We start from the raw sequence: 27,864 nt of genomic DNA, 5'->3' as shown, positions 1-27,864 counted from the left end.
TTAGGCTGGGGGTGCACACGTCTCTTAGGTTGGCCTGGGGGTTGTAGCAGGGTCCCCAGTCTGCCTAATTAAAAAAACCCTAGCGTGTTGGAGGCATTAAGGGAGACAGGGCTGGAGAGCGGAGACGGGGAAAGAACCCAGGGTCAGAAGGGCTGGAAAACTGTTAGAATAGGGCAGAGAGGGAAGGAAGGATGGGGGGGGGGAATTGGTTTACCCAGCGGTGACTAGACATAACACTGGGGGCCATGCAAATGGATCAATCAGTGGTATTTATTGAGGGCTTACTGTGTGCAGAACACTGTACTAAGTGCTTGGGGGGAGAACAATACAATTAGCAGACACATTCCCTACCCATAATAAGCTTACAGTCTAGAGGGGAAGACAGACATTAAAATAAATTATATGTACGTGAGTGCTGTGGGGTGAATATCAAGTGCTTAAGGGGAACATATCTGAGTGTATAGGCAATGCAGAAGGGAGAGCAAGTAGGGGAAATGAGGGTTTTGTCAAGGAAGGCCTCCTAGGAGAAAAATTTTAGTAGGATTTTGATGTGGGGGAGGAGTGTTGGTCTGTGGGCTGTGAAGGAGGAGGGGGTTCCAGGCCAGAGGGAGGATGTTGGCAAGAGCTCAGTGGTGAGATAGGCTCGAGGTACAGTGAGGTCGGCATTGGAGGAGCCAAATGTGTGGGCTGGGTTGTAGTAGGAAGTCAGGGAAGTAAGATAGGAAGGTACAAGGTGATTTAAAGTGAGCATTTTAAAGCTGCTGAGTTTCTGTCCAATGCAAAGCTAGATGGGCAACCACTGAACGTTCTTGAGGAGTTGGGAACCCTGAATGTTTTTGAAGAAAAATGATCTGGCCAGCAGAGTAAAGTATGGGCTGGAGGGGGGAAAGACAGAAGGCAGGGAGATCATTGAGGAGGCTGATGAAGTAGTCAAGACAGGGTATGATAAGTGATTAGGTCAGTGGAGGATCTTGGAATATATCAGTTGTATTTATTGAAATGCTTACTGTGTGCAGAGCACTGTATGAAGTGGTTGGGAGGATAAAGTATAAACAAGGTTTGGTAGACAGGTTCCCTGCCCACAAGGAGCTCATACTCTAGAGGGGAAGACAGACATTAAAATTAATGCAAAGCTGAGTACATCAGCAGTTAATATCAGACATAGTAATTGTGGTATTTAAGAGCTTACTGTGTGCCAAGCAGTGTTCTAAACACTGGGGTAGATACAGGTAATCAGGTTGGATACAGTCCCTGTCCCACATGGGCTCACATTCTTAACCCCCATTTTACAGATGAGATAACTGAGGCACAGAGAAGTTAAGTGACTTGCCCAAGGTCACACAGCAGACACATGGCAGAGGTGGGGTAAGAACCCACATCCTCTGATTTCGAGGCTCATGCTCTTTCCACAAGGCCACGCTGCTTTTCGTGTAACATATAACCAGATTGTTATCTGGGGTCTGCCTATATAGATGAGCGTTTAGATGGTGTAGCCTAATTTAATATTAATTCTAATTAAAACTTTATTTCAGATAAATATGAAAACTCCAAAGACGAACAGAAAGAAACACTCAGTATGTGGATCACTCAGATCCATGTCTTTTTTGTCAATAAGTTATTTCAAGCATATAAGCATGAAGAAATCTTAAAGGAAAAAATAAAGGAAATCACTTTGCAGGATGCAGAAATAGCAAAGCAGAAGAAGGTAGAAGATGATGAGCTCGAAGCAAGGTAACATATAAAAAGTTCCTCATATACCACCCCTCTCCCCACCTTCCTTTTCCTTCTGGGAAAAGGCTTCGGAAAAGGTTAGGCTTGGTTCTGAAAACATAAGTTGCCTTCTATAGTGATGCCAGCCATTGAGAAGCAGGGCGGCCCAGTGGAAAGAGCGCAAGTATCAGAGGACCGAAATTCCAATTTCGGCTCTGCTACCACTTGCTCTTTGACCTTGGGTAATATTAGGGGGAAACTATATTGCTAGTGTATATCCTTAGCTGTTAAAAGTGTTTCTTCAGCTAGTGAAAAAACAGCTTCAGATTCATTTTAGCAAGGGGTAGCCACGTTTACATCATAGAGAAATGTTTGGGATTGGAAACTGACTATGGGTCATTGAAGTGTTAGGTATGATTAATTCTATTTCATGTACTCTATTATTGTTAACTGGATTGATGTAAAAGTTTCATTTGAAGGGATCTGAAACTTAAAACAAAAGTCAAGTGTTTTCTTATACTTGGTTTCAGACTTGTAACCCTAAGAGAGGAGGAGATGAAGAGAGAAGAGGAAATGGAGCCAATCATTTCAGTTTTTAAAGAAAACATAGAAAACATAAATATTCAGACATCAGATAGAGAAGATGTACCGATTCAACCCCAGACTAATATTAGCTGCAAGCTTCCTGCAGGTGGGAAGAAAAAGAAAAAGTAAAATCAATTGGTGATATGGTTATACCAGAGTTATAGGAGTCTGGGAAAGTAATGTGGAAGTACATTTACCTTCTAGTAATGTAAAGATGGAAAATTACTGAACTAAATATCTTTTTTTCCAAACCAGTTTTTGAAATATAACTTTAATAGCTCAACAGGCTATGACTTTTATGACCAGAGTGGCCATATTGTATTAACTTGGGTTTAAGGAAAGAGAATCCTTACTTTTAACTACACAAAATAAATTTGCTCTTGCATCTTTGTTCACCATTCAAAGTGGCCTCAATCAATAAGGAAGATCAACAGTTTAGTGAAGTTGACTTATGCAGAGTATTCTGAATATTTATTACTATATCATATCATGGAAGAGCCAATTCTCAGCCTGGGTGGAGGTGAACAAAAGCCACAAGAACCCTGTAAGACTCCAAAGTTAGGAATTAAAATGTTCCTTCCCAAAAGCTAGAGCCTTTCATGAGGATGTTTGCCAATAGTTGCCAGTTAAACAACACAAAGGACAATAAGCAACAGAAAGAAGCAGAATTGAGAGAGTCCTTAAAATTTAACAAGGTACTAGTTTTATTTTCCAGTAAAATATTCACATAATGTCAGAGGAATGGAATGGTTGGCATAAGATGTAGCAGACTGGCTTTAATTAGTGCCACAAATATTTAAAATCTAAAAATCCCATGATCAGAGTTTACAGGTTTAGTAGAAATTTGATTCTTACAAAGCAAGTATTGCTTTACTATAGTCGTTACTCCAGTCAATAATATGACTAATAACCTTCAATATTGTATTCTGACACTTCCAGTAAGGTGCACGATGGTCAATCCAAGAAGAAGATGTTATTGAACTGTGTTGCACAAAGTTTCTTTACTTCTTCTGAAAAGACAACAGGAAACAGTGGTTAAAAGGACAGCTTTCATCTTAGAAAAAGGCTACTGTCAGCACCTCTTTCCTCCCCTAATCTCCATGCTTGATGACAAAAGTTCAAAATTAAATGTCAAGCACCAAAAATGTAAGCCTTGTCATCCACCTGATCACTCTCCCACAAACCGCATTAGGGTTAGTTTCAGTGACTACTGGACATATAATTGATGATCTAATGCTGCTGGGCATGTTTTGATGCTTAAAATATACACTTGAGTATTAATGAAATATTAGAGTACCATTAATGGAGCCTTGAAAAAGCTAATCCAACTCCCAAAGTGCTTCTAATAATACAAATGGGGTTTTATAGAACTTAATTTATATTACTTTTCTGAAATATTACTGTCTCATTTTCTGCCTTCCTCCACATACACCTTGATTTCCTCAGATTAAATCCCTGATGGTTATTCTAACGCATTTTTGATCACCATCCATCAATGGAATTCGGGTGCTATGTGCAGAGCATTGTACTAAGCACTTGGGAGAGTACAACAGTTTTGATAATAATAATAATAATGATATTGGTATTTGTTAAGCACTTACTATGTGCAGAGCACTGTTCTAAGCGCTGGGGTAGACACAGGGGAATCAGGTTGTCCCATGTGGGGCTCACAGTCTTCATCCTCATTTTACAGATGAGGTAACTGAGGCACAGAGAAGTTAAGTGACTTACCCACAGTCACACAGCTGACAGGTGGCAGAGCTGGGATTCGAACTCATGAGCTCTGACTCCAAAGCCCAGGCTCTTTCCACTGAGCCACGCTGCTTCTCTAATAATGGTCTTTGTTAAGTGCTTACTAGGTGTCAAGCACTGTTCTAAGGACTGGGGTAGAATCAAGTTTATCAGGTTGTCCCATGTGGGGTCTCACAGTCTTAATCTCCGTTTTACAGATGAGGTAACTGAGGCACCAAGAGGCACCAAGTGACTTGCCCAAAGTTACACAGATGGCAAATGGCAGAGCCAGGATTAGAACCCACAACCTCTGATTCCCAAGGCCGGGCTCTTTCCACTAAGCCATGCTGCTTTTCGTTATCTAGTTGATAAGAAACTCACCTAATGCAAGCACATACATTTTTGCTGCATATGGAATTTAACAGCCTAAAGAGACACAGGGATACAAGTAGCACCTATAAGTCAGTTCAAATCTCAGTATTATGTCTTATTAGACTACTGGTTCTACATTTTATATTGTCCCACATCATGGAAGCAAATAAGCTATACTACATTTTTATATAAAAGTAGTACAGAAAAAATAGGATCTGAAAACAGATGTAAGAAAAACAATTCTGCTTTAGCAAGTATTTGGTATTGTTTTATTATATTTTTTATAACATTTTAAGAGATCAGTTCCCAAAAAATTATTGATAAGTTTCTCAGCAAGGAAACGGATGGGAAAATTATGGGTTTTTGGTACTTAAAAATGAGGCAATTTCAAAAGAATGCTCAAGGCCCTTGCCTGGCAAGTATATTCTGAATACTAAACCTTCATAGTAGTCTTGTGAAAAAGCATAAAGATTCACCTGCTCACAAAATCTATTTTAACACCTTACCCATCCCCAAAGTAGCACTCAGATTGGGAAAAAGAGAAAGATAAGGGGTTATTTTCTATTTATCCAGTGTGAAGTGTTTTTCAAGCTTTAAGAGTACATATTTACAAATCCAATTGTTAGATTTGAATAATTTAATCGGGAAGCAGCAGGGCCTAGTGGAGAGATCACAGACCTGGGAGTCAGGGGGACGTGGGTTTTAATCCTGGCTCTGTTGGTTCCCTGCTGTATGACCATGGGCTTGACACTTCACTTCCCAGTGCCTTGGTTTCCTTGTCAGTAAAATGGGGATTCAATACCTGTTCTTTTTAGACTCTGAACCCCAAGTGAAACAGCAACTGTGTCTGACCTGTTTATTTTGTATCTACCCTAGTGCTTAGTACAGTGCTTGGCATAAAGTAAGAATTTAACAAATCCCACAATTATTATTACACTCCTTCTCCAAGTAATAAAATAACATTTTATTTACTGAACACACTAATGTTTTTAGAGAGAACCTTACTGATTTAACAAGGTAAGATAATGGTTTCTCTTATTAAAAATGCCTGGTAAACATACTTCAATAATCATAGTTATTTTGTTCCCATTTGCTGTTTTGTATGGTACAAACACTAACCACCATGCAAACTGGCCTGAATTTAAATATTTAATAAGATTTTTTAAAATTCCTATTCAGTAAAAGAGAGGGGTCCAGTGGTACCATTTCGGACTAAATAAAGCTATTTTTCAAACACTGAAACAAAAACTTACCGTTGACCTCAATCAGGTTTGCATTTTTTTGATTCAAAATAACATACAGTTCCCGCTGATCCGATTTTTTCCCAACAACCCAGTAGTCACTCATTGCCTTCACAATGATTTCCTCATCCTCATCCACTCTGTAAAACAAAATCCCAAGCCTAATTTAATGGATAAATCTACTGACAGGGGGAGACTGCACTACAAGTGTACACTTTAAACAAGGTACTGTTTCCAGAAACCTGAAAATAGCTTCATCCTCAGTGTAGCCTAGTAGAAGAAGCATGGGCCTCGGAGCCGGGGGGACCTGGGTTCTAATCCCAGTTCTGCCACTTGTCTGCTGTGTGATCTTAGGCAACTCATTTCACTCCTCTGGGCCTCAGTTACTTCATCTGTAAAATGGGGATTAAGACTGTGAGCGCATGTAGGAGAGGGACTGTGTCCAACCTGAACAGTGCTTGGCACATGGTAAGCGCTTAGCAAATACTACAGTTCTGATTTATTAGCATCTTCTGGGCCTGATAGCTGCATGTGAAATTAAATGGTCATCACAGCTCCTAGTATGCATGATGGTGCACCGCATATTCACACACACAACAATGCCAGAGCTTGGAGGCTGGTTAGATGTACAGAAGGGTGTGGGACTCTACCATGGGGAGGTTAAGTTCTCAAGGAGCCAGACTTCAGCACTTTGGGGGAAAACTCCATCTACTACAGAATTCCAAAGAAATAACTGAACCTTCCCTCTATCTGTCTATGACTACTGACTAATCAGAAGCAGATCTAGGCTTTTGTGCCCGGGGAAACGGTATTCTCTCAGTTCTGTGGTGTCTGGGCCCACCGCTTTGGGGTGTCAAAGGGCTGAAACAGTTGACCACGACAAGTGTGAATGGTCCCTTGCCTTCTCTTTCCCTCTCTTGCTGACTTTCCTGCTTATGACTGAGATGGGGGCAGAGTCAACTTCAGGGGACTGTCCCCGGAGGGGGAGGAATGGTGGGTGTACAGCAATCTTCATTCCACTATGGCAAAGTCTGTCGCTGCTCCCCAGAGGTGGGGGGGGAGGGTTGGCACAGGAGGGGAGAGAGGGCAATCTTTTACCCTTTGGGGACTTGCCACCAAAGAAAAATGAGGGGAAAAAACCTCTCAGGAATTTGAAAAAACCTCTCAGGAATTTCTTTTGATAAACCATGATCCTAAGGATTTTAACCATTTATCATAATTTTTAAATCTTTTCACAAATAGAATCGGATACTAAAAATTCATCAGGGTTGATTTGGGGGCATTCCCCCCACTCCTCCATGCTGGGCTGAAAAATGGGGAGAGTAATAGCCTTCAACTCTATAAGACGATCAAAATTTCAGATTTTGAAAGAATAAATCTGAAAATAAACTTCAAAATAATCTCAAACACACAAAGCAGAAAATAAACAAAATGAAGATCACCTCGTAAAGTCACTGTTGATATCACCTAGAATTTTCATTAGATCAGGATGAACAGACGTAAGTGATATGCTGGGTGTTTTCCTCATGTGAATTGTACTTTTTTCGGCTAAGTTCATATGGTTGAAGTAGATAAACTTAAATTGAGGTTCCTTCTCAGACCTGTGGAAAGTTTAACAAAGGAGCAATAATACATTTTGAAATGCAAACTCCATTATCCAAATTACTCCAACAAATATATTCTGAGAAGTTTTAACAGATTTACATTTACATTTCTATATATTTTTTTAAATTATGGCTGAACAGTTCACAATAGTTGATATCTACCTTTCACATACTTGGGACTTTCTAAGCATTAATAGTATGGATTTTTAACTGCCAGTTGTTAGGGGCCCTTTTAACTCCTTTTTAAAATTTAGATCAGAGAGCTACAAGTTGTAATGCCTAATAACCAAGAGGAGAAAATGCATATGAATTACTTTCTGGGGATTTGGACCAAATTGTTTAAAATAATATAGAATTTAAAAAAACAACTAGAGGGGAAGAGATGATGCCTTTTAGTAGGTCATTGGAAACCGAAGTGCAAACTTTAGTGCCGATAATTAGCTATTTAAGTGAAGTTATTTTTTCATCAGTTGGTCAGCTGATTCCCACTGTCCCACAAAAATGACTTCACAGGTCTTACAGCACCATGTGAGACCGGAACTATGTCTAACCTGATTAGACTGTATCGACCCCAGTGCTTGGAACAGTGTTCAACACACACAGTAAGCAGTTAAACACCAGAAAAAAGTTTACAGTTACTTGCTCTCCTTAAATCTCTCTCACAACGTCACTTTAACACACCCAATCCAGTGTTAGCAATCCTGGCTCTCGAGCCACACATGACCGGCACGTCTCCACATCAGACGTGGCTCTCGAGTTTAAATGCTTACTCCTTGGGGGCCACTACCCTGATGGACTAAGTCCCATGAGGACAATGCCAGTAGCTTCTCCCTCTCTGTTTTCGGGGCAGAAAGCAGCTGGTCTACCTCTCCCTTCTGAGCCAGAGAGGAGCCACTCAGGAGTCAAGAGGGCAGCTCTACTCCCTGTCCTCAGGTGACGTGACGCGGCCCCACCCAACCCGGGGATCCGTGGGTTCTCACTGTCCTCATCAGATAGAAGGGTGAGCTGGAGCCGCTTCCATCGAGGCTCCGTGGAAAGAGCCGGGGCTTGGGAGTCAGAGGTCATGGGTTCTAATCCCGGCTCCTCCTCTTATCAGCTGGGTGACCTTGGGCGAGTCACTTCACTGGGCCTCAGTTCCCTCATCTGTAAAATGGGGCTGAAGACTGTGAGCCCCACGTGGGATAACCTGATTACCTTGTATCTACCCCAGCGCTTAGAACAGTGCTTGGCACATAGTAAGATAAGTGCTTAACAAATACAATCATTATTTTATTATTATTACTTCATGCAACCAAGGCCTGTGCAAGCAGCATCAGCACTGAGGTGGTCCCGCGAAGCCAGGCGGGGGGAGGGTATCTGTACTGCCAGGGGTCTCCGGGCCAATGAAAAAGTTCTCATGCCATGTGACTTTAACACGACACCAGGAGGCTGCAGAGCTACACTTTTCAACGACTATATGGCAATAGCAACATAAGAGATTGTACAAACCCTGCTATCCTCTTGTTGATGTTGTATTGTTCACAAATGTCGGATGCTAACACAGTAAGTTGAGGCCCAACGATGCTGTCCAGTCTTCGACAAAAGTCCAGAGTAGGCTGCATGGTGGCTAGTAAGTAGTTTGTAAAATATTAGGAGTGATTTTTTTTCTTCCCCCCTCACTGGCATATCCACTATATTACTGTGCCAGAGGGCAACAATTTATTTTCTTCCCAAGACTTTCCAATGTTCAGAAGAAAGTCTTTATGATTAGGGAAAAGAAGCAATTGAAATATTCAATTAAGATTGGGTGGTTTCTTCCCCCCTCCAACAAGAATACGAAAGACAAAAAAAGCACTCAGACTGATGATTAAAGAAAACATTCAAATACACATTGAAACCTGGAGGCAGCTTGGCCTAGGGGAATGAGCACTGGACTGGGAGTCAAAAGGCCTGGGTTTTAGTCCGAGCCCCACCACTTGCCTGCTGTGTGTCCTTGGACAACTCACTTAACTTCTCTGTGACCCAGTTTCCTCATCTGTAAAATGGGGATAAAATACCTGTTCTCCTTCCTCTTAGACTCTGAGCTCCATGTGGGAAAGAGAGTGTGTCCTATCAGATTATTTTATATCTATCCCAGCACTTAGCACATAAGTGCTTAATAAAAACCATCATCATCATTTATGATATTAAACGGGCTGCCTAGTATGGTCTTTGAAAGTCAAACAAATCCACATGGAAAACCTGCCATTGGTATTCGGGATAACAAAGTTCTGTTCTGAGAGACTGTAGAATTATTCCATTACAGGTTTCCCAAAACTATATTTGCTATTTGTACTTTTATGATAGAGCAGTAGAGAAAATGAAAATGTACAGAAAGCTTGTGCTAGTTTTGACTGGACTGATGCTTCAAGTGGCATACTTACCATCAATCATGAAACACACCACTGCACTCATGGCCTGGGAAAAAACAAAGAACAAAAAACCCTAAAAGTTACACCAATAATGCCAAATAATCCCTTTAGGCCATTTATTTCAGAAATATTCAGATAATTTGCAGCAACAAAATGTAAAAATTTATGTCCTGTTGTGTATGTACTGGGTAGGAACAAATCGCAGATATTTTTCTAGAGTAAAACAATCCTAATGGTGTCTCTGCAATTTGTGTCACTGAAACACAAATGTCAGCTCTTAAAACAAATAAAACCTCAGTATACACTTTGAAATAATTAAATAATGATAATGGTGGCATTTGTTAAATGCTTACTATATGCCAGGCACTGTACTAAGTGCTGGGGTGGATACAAGCAAATGGGGTCCCACATGGGCTCACAGTCTTAATCCGCATTTTACAGAATAGGGAACTGGGGCACAGGGAAGTGAAGTGACTTGTCCAAGGTCACACAGTGGGCAAGTGGCAGAGCCAGGATTAGAACCCAGGTCCTGACTCCCAGGTCGGTGCTCTAGGTCTAGGCCATGCATATGCACTTTGGTAGAATAAGCCAAACTTTCAACTCCCTGGATTTCAGGGATTTATATGGGGTTCTTCCATGGTAAGAACCATCAGAACAGCAATAGTGAATTTTAATGGTGTTTTTCCAAGTATAATAATACTAACAAGGCATTTATTAAATTTACTGTGTGCTAAACACTCAGAGAGAGTCCCTGTTCATTTTAACAGGATGCAAATTATTCCTTTGAAAAAAGATCTATTTCAAAATTTATTACTGAAACAGATTTACATTGCTATCAAATATATTGTTTTCTATCACTGTTTTAATATATTTTTTATTGTTTTGTTTAGTTTTTTTTAAATCTTGAGACTGCACTAATGCACTCTACTTAATTCAGTACTCATTTCCTTAATCAATCGATCAATAGTACTTATTGAGTACTTATTCTGTACAGAGCTCTGCACTAAACACTTGGAAGGGTTTCAAAATTAGAAAACCTGATCCCTGGTCAGAAGAAGTTTACAATTCTATTTTCGTGGAACCAGTTAAGAGTGCTAACTGGGGTCTCATTGATTAGCGAAATGAGGGAACATCCTAGAACATAATACCATTACTAGAATAGTAATTGCCTGACTACTTGTTTTGTTTAGCTGTCTGTCTCCCCCGTGTAGACTATGAGCCCGTTGTTGGGCAGGGATTGTCTCTGTTGCTGAATTGTACATTCCAAGCGCTTAGCACAGTGCTCTACTCAATAAATACAATTGAATGAATAGATCACGAACTCATTCAGGGAAACAAATTATATGATGGTGGGCCTCCTTGTCACCTATCTCTATGGTCATGAATGAATGAATGAATGTAGCATCTAATATTCCTAAAATTTCCCTCCAAATCCCTAACTTTCCCTCCATTAGCCCATTAATGGCTTTTTGTCCTTGAATTTATCCAACTGATTATTTTTTAGCCTGCACAATTTCCTGGGGGTAACAAAGCCTATGTGTTTACCCTCTGGGGTGAGAAAAAGAGTTTCCATTTATTTGTTTTCAACATAGCTTCACTGTTCAACAAGGGCTTTTTTGTTCTGGTGTTAGGGGATTTGATGAACACCACTTTGGTATTTACTCTTTAACTGTTATGCTATAAATCAGTTTAGGAAGATTTTAGCAATTAGGATGAGTGATTTGATACTTTTAAGACTTAGAGGGAAACTGCTAAATCCCTCTTAAAGACCAACTGCAAATTAATGACTTGCTCTATTTAAAGTCTGCAATCCTTCTGATTACAGCCCTCTACATAAAGGCACCCAATAAATGCTACTGATGACAAGAGATTTCTCAGTCAAGCCTATAATGTTTTTCTTTCACATGCTTACCTCACAGATACAGAACACTCCCAATGACCCATGCCAACAGACAGCATCTATCACCATAAACCATGGATTCAGCACACAATCCACTCAGTCATTTCTGCCAACTCTCTTGTCACCACCCTTGCACTCTTGCACTTCTCCTTATACTTTCTTCCTCCTCCTTCGCTCACCCTCCACACCTCCATTATCCTGTAATCAATTTCTGACAGCAGGGACAGGGTAGAAAATGGCTTGGGAGCAGCAGTGGCCAAACTATGCTTCTAGGAAACTAAAGGACTGGAGACAAAGGAGACCGTTTCCCTCCCCACAACCATTCAGTTCCAGGAGTTTCTCCACTGAACAGCTCCGCTAAGGCCAACCCCTGCCACTTTCTTACGGCAACCCAGGGATTCCTCTGCCATTGTGGTTCAGGGCAGCTTCTTGGTCATTCCTGGAGCTGGTGGCTTCTCATCACTCCCCACATCATACTTTCGGGTATCCAAAAGGGTGGAAAACTGAAGAGAGAAAATGGACCCAGCTGGGCTGTAACAAAAGTCACCAGGACTGTGTTAGCACAGGGGCAGGAGACAAAAAACTGTCTTCAGGAGTAGCTGAGCTGGAGCAGGAAAGCCAGGCCCAGGACTGAGAAAGGAAAGAAATGCCTTCATGGGCGGTTGGGCAAAGGGGAAGAAAAGATGGACGGGCTGAGAGGCCAGGCATCCTAGGAATGGCTGAATCTGCCCTGGGTCACTGTGGCTGAGGAGGGAAAGGAGCCCATGAGTAGCAACAGGGAAGTGGGTAGGGAGGCAGGGAGGTGGAGAAGTGGTCCAGGATCCTGGGGGCAGAACGGTAAAATACCGCTGCAAGAATGGGAGACCACCTACGATGCAGATAATTCACCTCCGTACTGTACTTCCTTCACACTCTCCTATTATACCGGCCAACTGCTAACTTTGTCATTTTATTATAAACTGTGCCTGAAAGTTAAAACTGAATAAAGCTTAATTAAATCTTCAGTTGAAGGCTGTTTTTGAAAGGGTGCCTTTACGTCATGCTGTTAGCATGACAAATGATAAAATGATTTGCTGAGAAGAGGATTGGAGACAGGTTCAGATATCATTACCTGGAAACCTCAGCATGAACAAGACAGCAGAGTGGAAAAAGGGGAATTTAAGGAGCAGAAAGCCATTGCTTCCAGCTGGCTCCAAGCGGCTCCTTGCCGGCTCTATGGCCGAGGCAAGTTAGTAGTCATTCAGAGGCAGGTGCAGCCTATTCAGGCACTAGGATTTTCCCTATAATTCAGGGGGCCAGTCTGGCTTTGACTATAACACAAAGACGCAATGCTCAAAAAGTCAACAGGGATCAAGCATAGCAAGTTTGTTGAGAGCACTTTTCACTCTAACCTACAGTTTCCAGTAGATCTATGCTCCACTAACTAGATAACAAATATCACTAGAATGCTAATGTCATTATAAGATAGCATTATATGCATTAGATGGCATGATTTTGGCACCTTGACACTATTGTGAACACACAAAAAAAGGAAAACTAATGAAATAGATTTAAATCTTGAGTAAAACAATTGGACTTCCATAATTTGTAAAGCTACAATTTCTCTACTCTGATGAAAGCAGTGTGGTTACATTTTAAAACCTGGACAGCAGGCAGGTATAACCATGACACACCTACTCTCTTTTAAAAGTTCCAGCTCCAAAACTGGCCCCTTCTTCTAGTTATTTTGGCAGCTAGGAGCAAGAAGCCCTCAACTAATTCTCAAGTCAGACCCCAACAGTTATTATTTTGATAAGAGCTAGGCTGAATAGTTCAAAAGGAAACCTGAAAACCAATCTTTAGATGAGTAGATTAAAAGTAACATACCACTGGGAGGGAAGCCAGTAATTTTATAATTTTTGGATTATAAAATAATTCAATCGTATTTATTGAGCGCTTACTGCATTCAGAGCACTGTACTAAGCACTTGGAAAGTACAGTTCAGCAACAAATAACTGAAACTTCCCCATGAACTTGACACAGAGACAAACCAGTCACAAACGCAATTGCATCTTTCTAAGGATAGGATAATAGGAAAAAAATGGTTGTTTTACCTTGTAAACAATTAAATGGAGTTCTTCATAAGTGTCATCTGTTTTTACAAATATTTTGGGGAATCTGCATTTTGCTTCTGGTTCATTAATGTTCAAAGGCCCAGTAAGAAATCTTAAAAGTAAACACATATATGACCTAAATTCATCACATAAATTATCATTCAGCTCTATTCATCAACGACTAGGACTCACACTTCAATTGTGAGAAAAAGAGGCCAGCATTTCCTTAGCTTGAGTAAAACAGAATCCTTCCAGATTTAAGAAAGGGAAAAACAAGACACCAGATTTATGGCTTACACAATGGATGGTACGGACATAGGTGGTGAGATATGATTTACCGTTGTTGCTGGTTCCAATTTTAAGCCGCAAGTATATTTTTGGGGTAAGCACTACTTACCCAGATTTTATAGTGCAAAAGCCAAGTATGCTATACAGTCAAGTATAGTAAGGTCTAATTCAGTATCTTGGTGTACAAACTCACTTCTCACAATTAGAGATTTTCACCCTCAAAGCACAATATGCTGTTCCTCTATAATCAATCAATTGTATTTCCTGAGCGCTTACTGTGTGCAGAGCACTTTGGGAGAGTACAACACAACATTTGTTTTTTCACATCAAAAATTACTTATGTTTCATAAAGCAGTGCTATTCAAGATCAATTATTATCTTTTTGATATGCTTGTAAGGAGAATAAGAAACTCCACATTGTATATCAGGACACAATCATTACCTTCCATAGTGCTGAAGATTTCCAGGCATTTCTGCACGTATTGGGGAATCTCTTCCTGCCAACTGCAAACAATTCAAAAGTTCAAAAATTATTATTAAGGAGCTTTCTTTTTCCTTCCAAAGCCTGGAATAAAGTGCATATGCAAATAAGTTAAAGCAGATTTCAGTTTATATTCTTTTGTCTGATTACTTTTGTTTTGCTGTCTCTCCCTTTTTGACTGAGACTGTTGTTGGGCAGGGATTGTCTCTATCTGATGCCGGATTGAACATTCCAAGCGCTTAGTACAGTGATCTGCACACAGTAAGCACTCAATAAATACAACTGAATGAATCCTTTTATGTTAAGATATGTAGGCCTCAGTCAGTCTCCCTTTCAATGCTTTTTCTTTTGATTTTTGAAGACTTGCTGTCTTTGGGCCCTTATTAGCTTGGTAACCATCTTCCACACACCCAAAAATCCTTATGATAGTCACCCTTAACAAATATATAAATGTAAATAATGAACAAATCCCTTAATTCACTTTTGTTTCATGTTTGTACTGACTGTTACGTAATTATGCAGTTTAGTGTGACATGAAAGGATACGCAAGTAAGCTTAGTTTAAAGGCCAAGAGTCTGGGACTCAGAGGATCTGCATTCTAATCCCAGTTCTGACACTTGTCTGCCATGTGACATCGGGCAAATCATTTTACTTCTCTGGGCCTCAGTTATAATCTGTAAATTGGGGATTAAATATTCATCCTCTCTCTTAGACTGTGAGCTCCATGTGGAACAGGGTTGGTGCCTGACCTGATTATCATGTCTACCTCAGCATTTGACACATGGTGAGTGTTTAATACTACAATTATTATAGTATTATCTAAGTCAAATTAGGTTTGCTCTAAGATTTTCTTTGAAAGTCCTGGAAACTATGTTGATGCGTTTTATCAGTTTCCTTTGTGATACAGCTTTAAAGCACAACACAAAGTTTTAAATGAATTTATATTTCAAAAAATGCAAGCATGTAGTAAACTCCACTGTTAAAAATGAAATATCTTGTAAACTACTGCTTTGCACTGAAAAATCCCAAAACATATTTATATGGAAGAGGTAATTATGGCATTAGAAGTCAAAAGGAAAGATCTGTTTCTCTTTTGCATTTTGGGGCATAAGGAAGAGAAAGAATCCAGGGATTTATATAAGAGGAGTGATAATTCTCCCTCACAATTCCCCTAACCTGATCTTTCTAAAGATGTTTTTGAAAGTATACCTAAGTGGAGGGATATTATATTGAATGCAGTCAGGGTTCTTAAATTTGTGCTCATTTTCTGCAGTCTCGAACTGAATCTCAAAGATGTGTTTTCAGGGGAAAATAACACCAAAACCCAAACATACAAAAAAAGCCAAGCACTGTAATATAAACACACATACTCACACTTAAATCCCTGCTTCAAATCCCACCTCCTCCAGCAAATTTTCCGCATTAATTTTCCAGGTGAGCCATATCTCCTTGGCACTTACGAATTTACTTACACACTCCTTAACACTCATGACTACCCTAGTAGTAAATACTTCAGTGTTTCTGAGTCCCTTGAGGGAAAGGGACTAGGTCTAATCCTGCACTGTGTATTCTTTCCCAGCACTCAGTACAGAGCTCTGCTTAATGATTATTACAACTACTATTTAGCCCTCAATAAATGACTGCCACTAATACATTAGAGTCTAAGCTCCTCGTGAGAAAGGAACATTTCATTATTTTGCACTGCCAATGTCCCTAATATAGGGTAGTACCGCAAGTGGACATGATTAAAAAACTACCAAAGAATATTTCACAATGTATTAAAAAAATAAGAGTGAAGGTGATGGGTAAATTGTTATTCACAATAGAAGGATTACTCTCTGGATCACAAGGGTGTCGGGGAGTTTTTTAATCCATCGGAGACCTGCCAAAGACCAAGTGCACATCAACTACCTGGATAACTGAGGCCAAAAAATATAAATTGACTTCAGTTATCCTGATAGTTCATGCCCCAAAACTTCTCTCCTTCTTAATGCAGATTTGGCTTAAGATAACTCTGAAATGGAAAATAATGGTACATCCAACATTGTACAAACTTTTAAGAACTCTTACCTCAGGCTCTATATGCCTTGGAAATAGTGATGTTGTGAGGTATTTGTATAAAATTCTCATGTCATCTTGTTCTAATCCACTCCTGCAACAGTGGAAAAAAAAAAGTTAAAGTTCTGAATGCACTCCTTTTTCTCCTATCCATCCCGGTTACAATAATGTCCTTCCTTCTCACTGAATACTGCAGAAGGTTTTTCCTTAGGACCCAATCAAAAACGCTTCTGGATTTCAGATGTGTCACTGCAGACCAAGGAAAGAGGAAAAACTAAACTTTTGGAGTCTCTGAAATTGATAATCTTTACTGAATTGTTGAAGACCACTGGACCTCATAATATACTTATTTTTTTCAAAAGTTTCACCTAAACCACAAGGAATTTAACCCCACAGTGGTGCTCTGCACCAAGATCACATAAGGAATTTCCATAATTGTAACAAAGTGCTCCATTTTCAGTGTGTGAGAGACAACTTGCATTAATCAATCAAATTTATTGAGCGCTTACCTTGTGCAGAGCACTGTACTAAGCACTTGGGAGAGTACAATTCAAAAGAGTTGGTAGACGTGTTTCCTGCCCACAGTAATTATTTATTAACACAAATCATTTTACAGTAAGATAGTTCATTCAATACTAGAATTAATTTAGAAGTTGTAACCATAGGGAATGGTGCTAAAGAAGCTACTAATGTTTTCAATCTCTATATATTGTAATCTCTTTCAATGAGTTGTAGCCCAGGAAAGATCTTCAGGAACAGCATCGCTTCATTTAAAAATTCTATGCTTAGTCAAACCCCATGGTTTCCATAAAAGCCAATTTCTTAGTACTCTTCCCCCCCAAAATCGCTCCTGAATGAAGCAGCAGGGTCTATCCGTAAGAGCACGAGCCTAGGAGTGAGCTTTGCCTTTGATCAACTGTGGTTTTAGGCAAGCCACACCTGTGGATCATTGTTATCTCCAACTATGAAATGGGGATAATACCACCTTCCTTTTTTACTTCTCAGGGATATGATTACGATTACATCCAAAGGAAGAAAATGGCTCTGAACAAAAGTTAATGTAAATCACCTTCAGGAGACATGAAGATAGTCAGAAAAAAATAATATAGGGCACTTTTAAATGCTCAGAGTCTTCCCAGCATTATTTATGGTATTTGGTAGAAAATGGCATATTGTTTTTTGACCGAAAGCATCAACTTCATTATGTTTACCACTCATTACCATCATGTTTAATTACTCTAGTCTATTAAGCCCCTTGTGGGCAGCGAATGTATCTACCAACTCAGTTGAACTGAACTCTCCCCAAGGGCTCAGTACAGTGCTCTGCACGCAGTAAGTGATCGATCTATTAAATGGTGACCAATAAACTTTTCTATTTCTGCTATGCTCCCACCATTTTTTAAAATATATTTACTTTCTTTCCCATTCTTAAAATGCAGGAAGGAAGTACCATCCCCATTTTACAAACTGGAAACTTTCTCCTCAGAATCAATCAGTGCATGACGTGGCAGGCCATCATCCTGAATCTTTCCAGAACAGTCTAAAACCACCTCATCACCTTATTGGCCTTAAAGCTTTTTGGGCACCTACCAGATGAGTTGATCGTTATAGAGAAAGGCAGTGTATTTGACTATATTCAAACTTTCTTCCACCTTATTAATAAATGACTGGATTTTCAAATATGTCATTTTATCCAAAGGGAAGAAGCTGATTCCACCAAAAATGTCAAGTAGGTCACATGACTGCAAATGCAATGTTTGCAAATACTGTAGGAAAAACAAAGAAACTGATTAAGAGCATAATGAAAGTTTAAACAATTAGCAAAGCATTTGGATTTGCACTAGATTTATTTGTACAAAAATGAAATTCAAACACTTTAAATATACTACGGCAAGAGCAAACATTATGTCCGAGAAAGAGAAACAATTTAGCCCAGGAACAGTGACACAAAGCTAACTCTGAAGCCAAGAGCCTTCCAGCCACTCTGCCAACAGGTCTGTGCAACCACTTTAGGTGATCAGGTTGGTTGTCACAACATACCTATCGCATTCATTTGAACAACTGTTACAAATTGGAATATGGCTCATTTCTAACCTGTCTATATTAAAAATATCCTGTTAGTATTCTTATTCCTTAAACCACTGTGCCCCGAGTGGGGTCTGACGATTTCTGATGTCTCTGGCTCAAGCTAGAGCCTACAGGGTCAGAAAATAATGTAAGCAGTAGGAGGAGCTATCACACAACAGTGAGTCAACAGGATGAGCTGGAGAGGGGAAAATAAAAGGTCAGTCAGTCAATCGTACTTATCTTTAGGTATAAAAAGAGGCAGGGGCTGGTGGCTATTTGGTGGAGGTTAGGGGTGAGTGAAACAGGGGAACACAGGGGCCTAAGGTTGCTCCGAAAGTAAAGCATTAAGAGAAAATGGATACAAATTTAGATATCTTAGGGGTTCCCCCCACCAAAAAGAAAAAAAAATCTAGGAAACATTACTCTAAATACAATTTCATTTTAAATATAGGGAAGGTAGATGTAGACTATGAGAAAAAAATATGAGAAGTACTGAATCCACTCTTAATATTCTATAAACGAGTCTGGCTGTAAATGAATACAATTTTAAGAACCACTGTTTTCCATGGATGTGCATAAAGCTACCTGTCATTTCAAGTTGACTATGCTCTCCTTCACTTCCCATCACATTGTGCTTCTCCCTGTACTGAATCAATAGTTCATATGCATTAACCAAGGGAACTTAATTGTAACTATTTAAAGTTAAAATAAGGTACTCCTGCAATTAGTTCATAATGCTAATGGACCCTCTGATGCAGCTACAGCACGTAGCACAGTGCAGAGTATGAGGTACAAAGCACTTTTACGTAACTAATGCAACTGATTGCCTTGTCATTTGAGCAGCATTATAATTAATCAGTAGTATTTACTGAGCACCTACGGTATGCAGAGAACTGTTCTAATCGCTTTGGAGAGTTCACTAGAGGTAGTAGACATGATCTGTGATAATTTACCTTATCGCTGGGCTGACAATAAAATGATTTACAGTTAGCAATGAGGAAAATGGACAACTGGGTGAACGGTTAAGTAAAAGGATATGTTCAAAAGTGCTGCAGGTCACTGTCAGTACAAAAGTGACTGGTTGGTTCAAAGTGCTGGGGTGGCAGCTGGGGAGGACGGGGGGTGGGGGGCATCTAAAACTGGGAAATTGATTATTTGGGGAAGGCTTCCTAGAGGGGATGTGATTTCAGAAAGGCTGTAATCTGGAGGGTATGAAGAGGGGAAGAGCTCCAGAAAGGAGGAAGAAAGAGATGTGAGGCTCAGGAAACAAATCAGCCTGAGAGGAATTAAGAGTGTGATCTGGGGTGTAGTGGGAGAAGAGAGTGGATAAGTAGTGGGGGAAAGCGGACTTAGATTGTTTGTTTTGGGTGACAAATCTTGAATTTCACCTGGCGGGACAAGGCACGCATTTCCTATCACCCCTTTGTCCAAAAAGTCTTTGGTTTTTACCAACTGCAGTACACTCAGGAACTTCATCTCCCACTGCTGGGAAGGGAGAGTTATCCATTTCAGTTCACTCCAATAAATACATTACAATAATTACACTGATTCATTCTGTACCTCAAACTCCAAATTCCTGCCATTTGTTCAGCCAGAATGATGCCTGCTGTTTAATAGAACAAATGCATACAATTCCCCCAAAACTGATCCAACAAGGTACCGAGACCTTGTTTTACATAGATCCCTGACTCTAATGCTCCTTATTTGGTGTTCTTTTGTGATAGCATCTACTGAATTTTAGCATCAGTATTTTCCTGGCATTTTCCTGTTTTGCAATAATGCTCGGGTTTTGCAGCACTTGCAAAATTGACCTTGGCTCAAACTCTTCCCCTCAGTTCCAACTGCCAGCGACCCAACCTCCTTGAAGTAACTGACTTCAGTAGAAATTAAAATCTCATTTCAACCACTGTTCTCTGGTTGGCAAAGCTTCATGGTAGATCATTTATATGCTACCTCAAGATGTCCCTTTGCTGAGAACAATGTGATCAATTATATTTATCGAGTGCTTACTTTACGCAGAGCACTGTAGTCAGCGCTCGGGAGAGTATAATACGACAGAATTAACAGACGTTTCCCTGTCCATGGTGAGCCTACATTAAATATTTACACAGGTACTCGAAAACACCTAATTCAAAACTTGAATTACTGATACAAATTTACATTGTCATTTGATCAGGTGATTCTATTTACTGTGTTTTAAAATTCATCTCTATGATTTTGCATTTGAAGAATGCCTAAAGCCTCTTGATAGTTGACCATAGAAATGATGTAGTCTATTCCTTTCCCTTTGTTTTAATGCTCCATTTTTATGCAACTGAAGAGTGCTGACTGGGAATCCCTGAATTGGAAAGTTCTTTTGATCTCTTGGGTATTTAAAGGTCTGTATTTCCTTTACTTCAAAAGTGATTCTCTATTTGATTAATTACCTCCATTCTTTTTAAGGTTTTGAGAACCACCCAAACTAGAAATAATTATTTTAACTTACCCGATGAAAGAATTTCTCTAGTCTTTCTTTTAAAACTTTGACACCTCCATCTTCCATGGCCTTCAGAAATGTACCATTGAAGAGCTTGCAATGGAAAAACACAAAAAATATCAATTTGCTAGTTCTTTTAGCCAACTGCTCTAGATTGCAAACTCTAATTCTTTAAAGTCTTTTCTTCCGATTCATCAAGACCTACAATTCTTATGAATAAAGAAAACCTTTTGCATCACAAAGGCATTTGCTATCAAAAAAAATGTTTAGTGAAGTCTGAATCTAGTAGTATCACATACTGTTAGGCATCTGAATGGCTCTCATAAGATTCTAGATCCACATAAAACTGGAGTTTCCACTAGGAATGTCTGCCTGAGTTAGTCATTTTATTACACCTACCTTACTGCAAAGCTTATTGGGAAGCTCAGCATGGTCTAGTGGAAAGAGAATGGACCTGGGTTCTAATCCCAACTCCACCACTTGTCTGCTGGGAGGCCTAGGGCAAATCACTTCAGCAAATCACTTCACTGTGCCTCAGTTACCTCATCTGTAAAATGGGGTTTAAGACTGTGAGCCCCATGTGGGACACGAACTGGGTCCAACCTGATTAGCCTGTACCTATCCCAGTGCTCAGTATACTGTCTGGCACATACTAAGTGCTTAACAAATACCATTAAGAAAAAAAATTGAAACAGCCCAACTGACCCTTTCTTCTCCTGAGTATAGGAAAATACTACCTCTAAAGCTGCAAAATGGACAAAATGTAATTCAATAAAACTAGAATCAAAGGGGAGACTGGATACTCACCCTCTCAAAGTTGAAAAAATAGTTATGTTTACCTTGTACATATTATAGCACTGTTGTAGTACTGAACTGTAAACCTTGTCCTATAATAAAAAGCACAATTATGTAAAGCACAACTAAGTAGAGAAGAAGAAATGATGCACAACATTTTGTGGCACGCACATGTCCCATTTGCCATGGGTGTTTGGTTTTTTTTTTTTTTTTTACCTGGCTGAGCACCTATTTCTCTAAAAGGGTAGTCCAGTAACAGCCAAGAGTAAAAGAATGTAGGATATTTTTATACACCTAAAATTAATCTAGTCCACAATGGAAATGAATCAAGGATGTCTCTATGAAAGACAACCCGTCAAGAGAACCAGGCCTGTCTTCCCAACTGTAACAACACTGGGAAGGCTGTGGCAGTGTGCAACCAAAGACCATTTGCGGGGAGCAGTGACTGCCCTTTTCACATACTGTTTAATGTGCCCATTTTAGTTGGGATATTTTTGATAACTGCATAGTTTAACTCTTCGCAGCTCAGATAGTCTTATTTCTTATAGTCAGCGAGACCCTTGTGGGCCATTTTCTTTAATTTACTCTAGCATTTAGTATAGCTTAATTTCAACGATAAAAATACATAGCAAGAGAACAAGTTGTTTTTCTAAATGACCTAAAGGACAGCAACACAAATCTTTATATGTACAGATCTTTGGCAAGCTGCATCAGAAATAATACACTAAACTTTCAATTGAAGATAAAAAAAAATCCCAAACTGATGGCAAATTACAAAATTTTTCTGTCAAAGTTTTTCAGGTCTCATCTTGATTCTAAAATATGAATTAAACGATAAAATAAAAGTTACACTTTACCAACAACTCCTCTTCTTGATATTCAACCACTGGTTTTCCATCTTTAGTGTGTTTTTCAATTATTGGATTCCGAACAACCTAAGATATTTTAAAACCTGGAATTACGTGAGGCACTGATTCTGCGCTCCACTCCCACCCTATATTCCCGTCATTTTTTAGGCATAATGTAATTTGTTAATTCTAAAACATTCCAAAAAAATGAAAACCTTCAGCGGCTCTTAAAGGAGCCATTGTCATTGAATGAACATACTGATAGTGTATGACAGTCAGTTTTTGTTGTAAAAGTCATATTCAATTGTGTTCTAACAGATTACTTTTCTCTAAGTATTTTCACATTTTCACTAATAAACACGTAAAAATAGTTGTAAAAAGATATACATTGTTTATGTAAATACCATGACCATCCAGAAATTCTCTTCTGGTTCATTGAAGAACTGTCTATTCTTCTGGGTATGTAAGGATTTTGCCGGTTTTGATGGGCTAAAGGTCCTAAAAAGGTTAAAAAAAAAATCTGGGATCATTCTTCCAGACAGTTTTAAAAATTCGCTAAGTGAGGTAGGAGGACATGTGTGTACTATTACCTTGTGAACTGTACTATAGCTTCACACAATCCAACATTTCTAATTTTTTCATTCTTTTCTATTTCATTTGGGTGGTAAAAAAGAATCTTTTTTTCTTCCTAAAGTGTGAAATGAGAAACACAATGATATCATTTTTCAAGGAAGTTTGATCTCACAGTAAAATAAAAAAGGTTTAGTGCTCAACCACCTATTTCTTCATTCAAGTTTTCAAAAGCTGGCCCTGTAACCAATTAGGGTACAACAGCATAACAGCATGCTTTTCTCAATAATCACAGGAGCTTATGACTAGCACGAAGGAGTGTTTTTCTCAGCCTCAAGAATATACTCTCTTGCTTGCATTCCTCCTGCCCTCAGTGCTTAGTACAGTTCCTGACACATAGTAAGCACTTAACAAATACCAGTATTATTATTATTAGGGACACACCCGAACCCCACCCCTGATCGCTTATGCATTTGGCCTTATATTTGGTTACTTCCCTTACCTGTAAATTATTTTAATGTCAGTGTTCTCCCTTCTAGACTGTAAGCTCCTTGAGGGCTAGGATCATGTCTACCTATTGTACTGTTCTCTCCCATGTGCTTAGCACTGTGTTCTGCACACGGCAAGTGCACAATCAATAGCACTGATTCAATCAACAGTATTTATTGAGCGCTTACTGTGTGAAGAACACTGTCCTGATCACAATGCAACAGAGTTGGTAGACATGTTCCCGGCCTTACAGTCTAGAGGTTATTGGAAAGAGCACAGGCTTGAGAGTCAGAGATTGTGGCTTCTAATCCTGATTCCGCCATGTGTCTACTGTTTGACCTTGGGCAAGTCACTTAACTTCTCTGTGCCTCACCTCATCTGTAAAATGAGGATTAAGACTGTGAACCCCACGTGGGACCACCTGATTACCTTGTATCTACCCCAGCGCTTAAAATAGAGCTCGGTACCTAGTAAGCGCTTAAATACTATTATTGTTGTTATTATTATTATATTACCCACGTGCTTAGAATAGTGCTCGGTACATAGTAAGCGCTTAACAAATACTATTATTATTGTTATTAGTATATTACCCCAGTGCTTAGAATAGTGCTTGGCACATAAGTGCTTAACAAATAGTATAATTATTATTATTAACATGTAAAAATAACATAAATAACATTATATTTATCACCAATTGGGCTGGCAGCCCTAACAGGAATTGTGACTTGCTGCCTAAAGTGGAGCTTAATCGATAAGTCCTGGAAATTACAAGCATTTTCCATTTCAGGAGACAGTCTCTCGTCAATTCCTTATATCCCGGGGTCCCTAACCAAACACACATGTCCTTTCATAAGTAATAAGAAGTAAATACATAAAGACAAATAATAATAATGGATAACGATGATGGCATTGGTTAAGTGCTTACTGTGTGCCAGGCACTGTACTAAGCGCTAGAAACGGGTATGGATCTTCGCGTCAAAGAGAAAAGAATCAATAAGAGTAGCTCACAGACAGTGTCAGTAGTTTAAAGAACTTGCGATTCTAACACTTTTAGGAAGCTTTAGCGAAGCTTCTAGTGAAGTAGCGTGGCTTGTCAAAAGAGCACGGGCTTGGGAGTCAGAGAACATGGGTTCTAAACCTGACTCTGCTGCTTGTCTGCTGTGTGACCTTGGGCAAGCCGCCTATAATAATAATAATAATAAGGGTGTTTGTAAGCCCTTACTATGTGCCAAGCACTGTACTTACCTTCTCTGGGCCTCAGTGCCCTCATCTGTCAAATGGGGATGAAGACTGTGAGCCCCACGTGGGACATTCCCATTCCCTTGGATCTACCCCAGCGCTTAGAACTGTGCGTGGTGCATAGTAAGCGCTTAAGAAATACCATCATCATCATTATTATTTTACCTTCCCAGTAACACTAAAATCTGCCTTTTCCTCTCGACTAATTGATGTGGGTTCTAATCCTAGCTCTGCCACTTGTCTGTTGTGTGAGCTTCGGCAAGTCACTTAATTTTTCTGGGTCTCAGTTCCCTCATCTGGAAAATGGGGATTAAAAGTATGAGACGCACATGGGACAACCCGAGTACCCTGTATCCACCTCGGCGCTTAGAACAGCACTGGGCACATAGTAAGAGCTGAAGGTATACCAGCATTATTAATGTTTGTTGTGTGACCTTAGGCAAGTCAATTAATTTCCCTCATTTGGAAAATGAGGATTAAAAGTGTGAGCCCCACGGGGGGCGAGCCTGACTACCTTGCATCTACCCCAGCGCTTAGAACAGTGCTTGGCACATAGTAAGCACTTACAAAATATCAGCATTATTACTGTCTGTTGTGTGAACTTGGGCAAGTCACTTAACTTCTTTGGGCCTCAGTTCCCTCACCTGCAAAGTGGGGACTAAAAGTGTGAGCCCCACGGGGAACAACCTGATTACCGTCTGCACCTCCGTGCTTAGAACAGTGCCGGGCACATAGTAAACACTGAAGATATACCAGCATTATTACTGCCTGTTTTGTGAACGTAGGGAAGTCACTTGACTTCTCTGGGCCTCAGTTCCCTTATCTGCAAAGTGGGGATTAAACATGTGAGCCGCACGAGGGGCAACCCGAGTACCCTGTATCCTCCTCAGTGCTTAGAACAGTGCTGGGCACATAGTATGCGCTTATGAAATACCAGTACTGTTACTGTCTGTGGTGTGAACCTATGGAAGTCACCTGACTTCCCTGGGCTTCAGTTCCCTCATCGGCAAAGTGGGGATTAAAAGTATGAGCCGCATGAGGGACAACCCGAGTACCCTCCTCAGTGCTTAGAACAGTGCCGGGCACATAGTTAGCACTGAAGATATACCAGTATTATTACTGCCTGTTTTGTGAACGTAGGGAAGTCATTTGACTTCTCTGGGCCTCAGTTCCCTCCTCTGCAAAGTGGGGATTAAACATGTGTGCTGCACAAGGGGCAACCCGAGTACCCTGTATCCTCCTCAGCGCTTAGTGCTGGGCACATAGTAAGCGCTGAAGATGTAGCAGCATTATTACTGCCTGTTGTGTAAACCTAGGAAAGTCATTTGACTTCTCTGGGCCTCAGTTCCCTCATCTGCAAAGTGGGGCCTAAAAGTGTGAGCCCCATGGGGGGGGCAACTCGAGTACCCTGTATCCGCCTCAGTGCTTAGAACAGTGCTGGGCACATAGTAAGCACTTATGAAATACCAGCATTATTACTGCCTGTTGTGTGAACGTAGGGAAGTCACTTGATTTCTCTGGGCCTCAGTTCCCTCATCTGCAAATTGGGGTCTAAAAGTGTGAGCCCCACGAGGGGGCAACCCGAGTACCTTGTATCCTCCTCAGTGCTCAGAACAGTGCTGGGCACATAGTAAGCGCTTATGAAATACCAGCATTGTTAATGTCTGTTGTGTGAACTGAGGGAAGTCACGACTTCTCTGGGCCTCAGTTCCCTCATCTGCAAAGTGGGGCCTAAAAGTGTGAGCCCCACGAGGGGGCAACCCGAGTACCCTGTATCCTCCTCAGTGCTCAGAACAGTGCTGGGCACATAGTAAGCGCTTATGAAATACCAGCATTATTACTGCCTGTTGTGTGAACTTGGGAAGTCACTTGACTTCTCTGGGCCTCAGTTCCCTCATCTGCAAAGTGGGGCCTAAAAGTGTGAGCCCCACGGGGGGGCAACCCGGGTACCCTGTATCCTCCTCAGCGCTTAGAACAGTGCTGGGCACATAGTAAGCGCTTATGAAATACCAGCATTATTACTGCCTGTTGTGTGAACTTGGGAAGTCACTTGACTTCTCTGGGCCTCAGTTCCCTCATCTGCAAAGTGGGGCCTAAAAGTGTGAGCCCCACGGGGGGGCAACCCGGGTACCCTGTATCCTCCTCAGCGCTTAGAACAGTGCTGGGCACATAGTAAGCGCTTATGAAATACCAGCATTATTACTGCCTGTTGTGTGAACTTGGGAAGTCACTTGACTTGTCTGGGCCTCAGTTCCCTCATCTGCAAAGTGGGGATTAAAAGCGTGAGCCCCACGGGGGGCCAACCCGAGTACCCTGTATCCTCCTCGGCGCTTAGCACAGTGCCGGGCACATAGTAAGCGCTGAAGATAGAGCAGCATTATTACCGCCTGTTGTGTGCACTTAGGGAAGTCAGTTGACTTTGCAGGGTTGTGTTTTTTGGGGTCTGCCAAGTGGAGCTGCCACCCCTCTTGTCCTTCCTCGTTAGGCTGTGAGCCCCGGGGCTCCGGGGGGCTGTGGAGGGCCCCGGCCGGTCCCGCCCCCGCCCTCGCCCCCGCCGGCGCCGGTACCTCTCCTTCCCGAGGTCCAAAGCGGGGGTTGTAAATGAAGAAGCTGAGCAGTGCCGGGGCCACCTGCTTCTCCGCCGCCGGCCCCGCCGGCCCCGCCATCCCCGGGGCTCCGCCTCCGGGCCCCGCACGCCGCTCTCTCGCTCGGTCCCGGTCCCGGTCCCGGCTGCGGGCTGCCCGGTGTCCGGTGTGCGGCCGTGGGGGTCCCGGGGTGAGCTGAGCCGGGTCGGGTCGGGTCGGGCCGGGCCGGGCCGGGCCGGGCCAGTCCTGTCCCACCGCTTCCGCCTCCCCCCGCCCGCCGTCCCGGAACTACATGGCGGTGACCCGGATGACGGACGGATGGACGCCCTCCTCCTCCTTCGC

General features: G+C 41.0%; 2 protein-coding genes across 3 annotated transcripts in view; one reads left to right on the top strand and one right to left on the bottom strand.

Annotated features, from left to right (window-relative positions):
• Positions 1-2,699, top strand: part of LOC100081700 (radial spoke head 10 homolog B2) — a 44,178-nt gene extending 41,479 nt beyond the window's left edge. The window contains 2 exon segments of the mRNA XM_029058543.2: positions 1,533-1,731; positions 2,241-2,699. Of these exon segments, the coding sequence (XP_028914376.1) occupies positions 1,533-1,731; positions 2,241-2,424 (383 nt within the window). The 3' untranslated portion in view covers positions 2,425-2,699.
• Positions 2,700-2,975: 276 nt separating this feature from the next.
• On the bottom strand, positions 2,976-27,765 carry CCZ1 (CCZ1 homolog, vacuolar protein trafficking and biogenesis associated). Of its 2 annotated transcripts, XM_029057495.2 has the most exons (15): positions 27,505-27,765; positions 23,230-23,327; positions 23,044-23,137; positions 22,649-22,726; positions 21,836-21,883; positions 21,006-21,089; positions 18,044-18,219; positions 16,466-16,547; positions 14,357-14,418; positions 13,627-13,738; positions 9,646-9,679; positions 8,732-8,849; positions 7,082-7,240; positions 5,652-5,779; positions 2,976-3,305 (listed from the first exon to the last, which is right to left on the bottom strand). In XM_029057495.2, the coding sequence occupies exons 1-15, from the start codon at positions 27,601-27,603 to the stop codon at positions 3,250-3,252; spliced, it is 1,428 nt and encodes a 475-aa protein (XP_028913328.1). In that variant the 5' UTR covers positions 27,604-27,765; the 3' UTR covers positions 2,976-3,249. The 2 variants fall into 2 exon arrangements, with proteins under 2 accessions (XP_028913328.1, XP_028913327.1); XM_029057494.2 differs by lacking the exon at positions 27,505-27,765 and having other exon boundaries at positions 23,044-23,159; positions 23,230-23,308.
• Positions 27,766-27,864: the final 99 nt, after the last annotated feature.

Source organism: Ornithorhynchus anatinus, chromosome 2, assembly GCF_004115215.2.
Source record: "Ornithorhynchus anatinus isolate Pmale09 chromosome 2, mOrnAna1.pri.v4, whole genome shotgun sequence".
Taxonomy (NCBI): domain Eukaryota; kingdom Metazoa; phylum Chordata; class Mammalia; order Monotremata; family Ornithorhynchidae; genus Ornithorhynchus; species Ornithorhynchus anatinus.
Note: the sequence above shows the minus strand (reverse complement) of the source record. Positions and strands in the feature narration are given on the sequence as shown.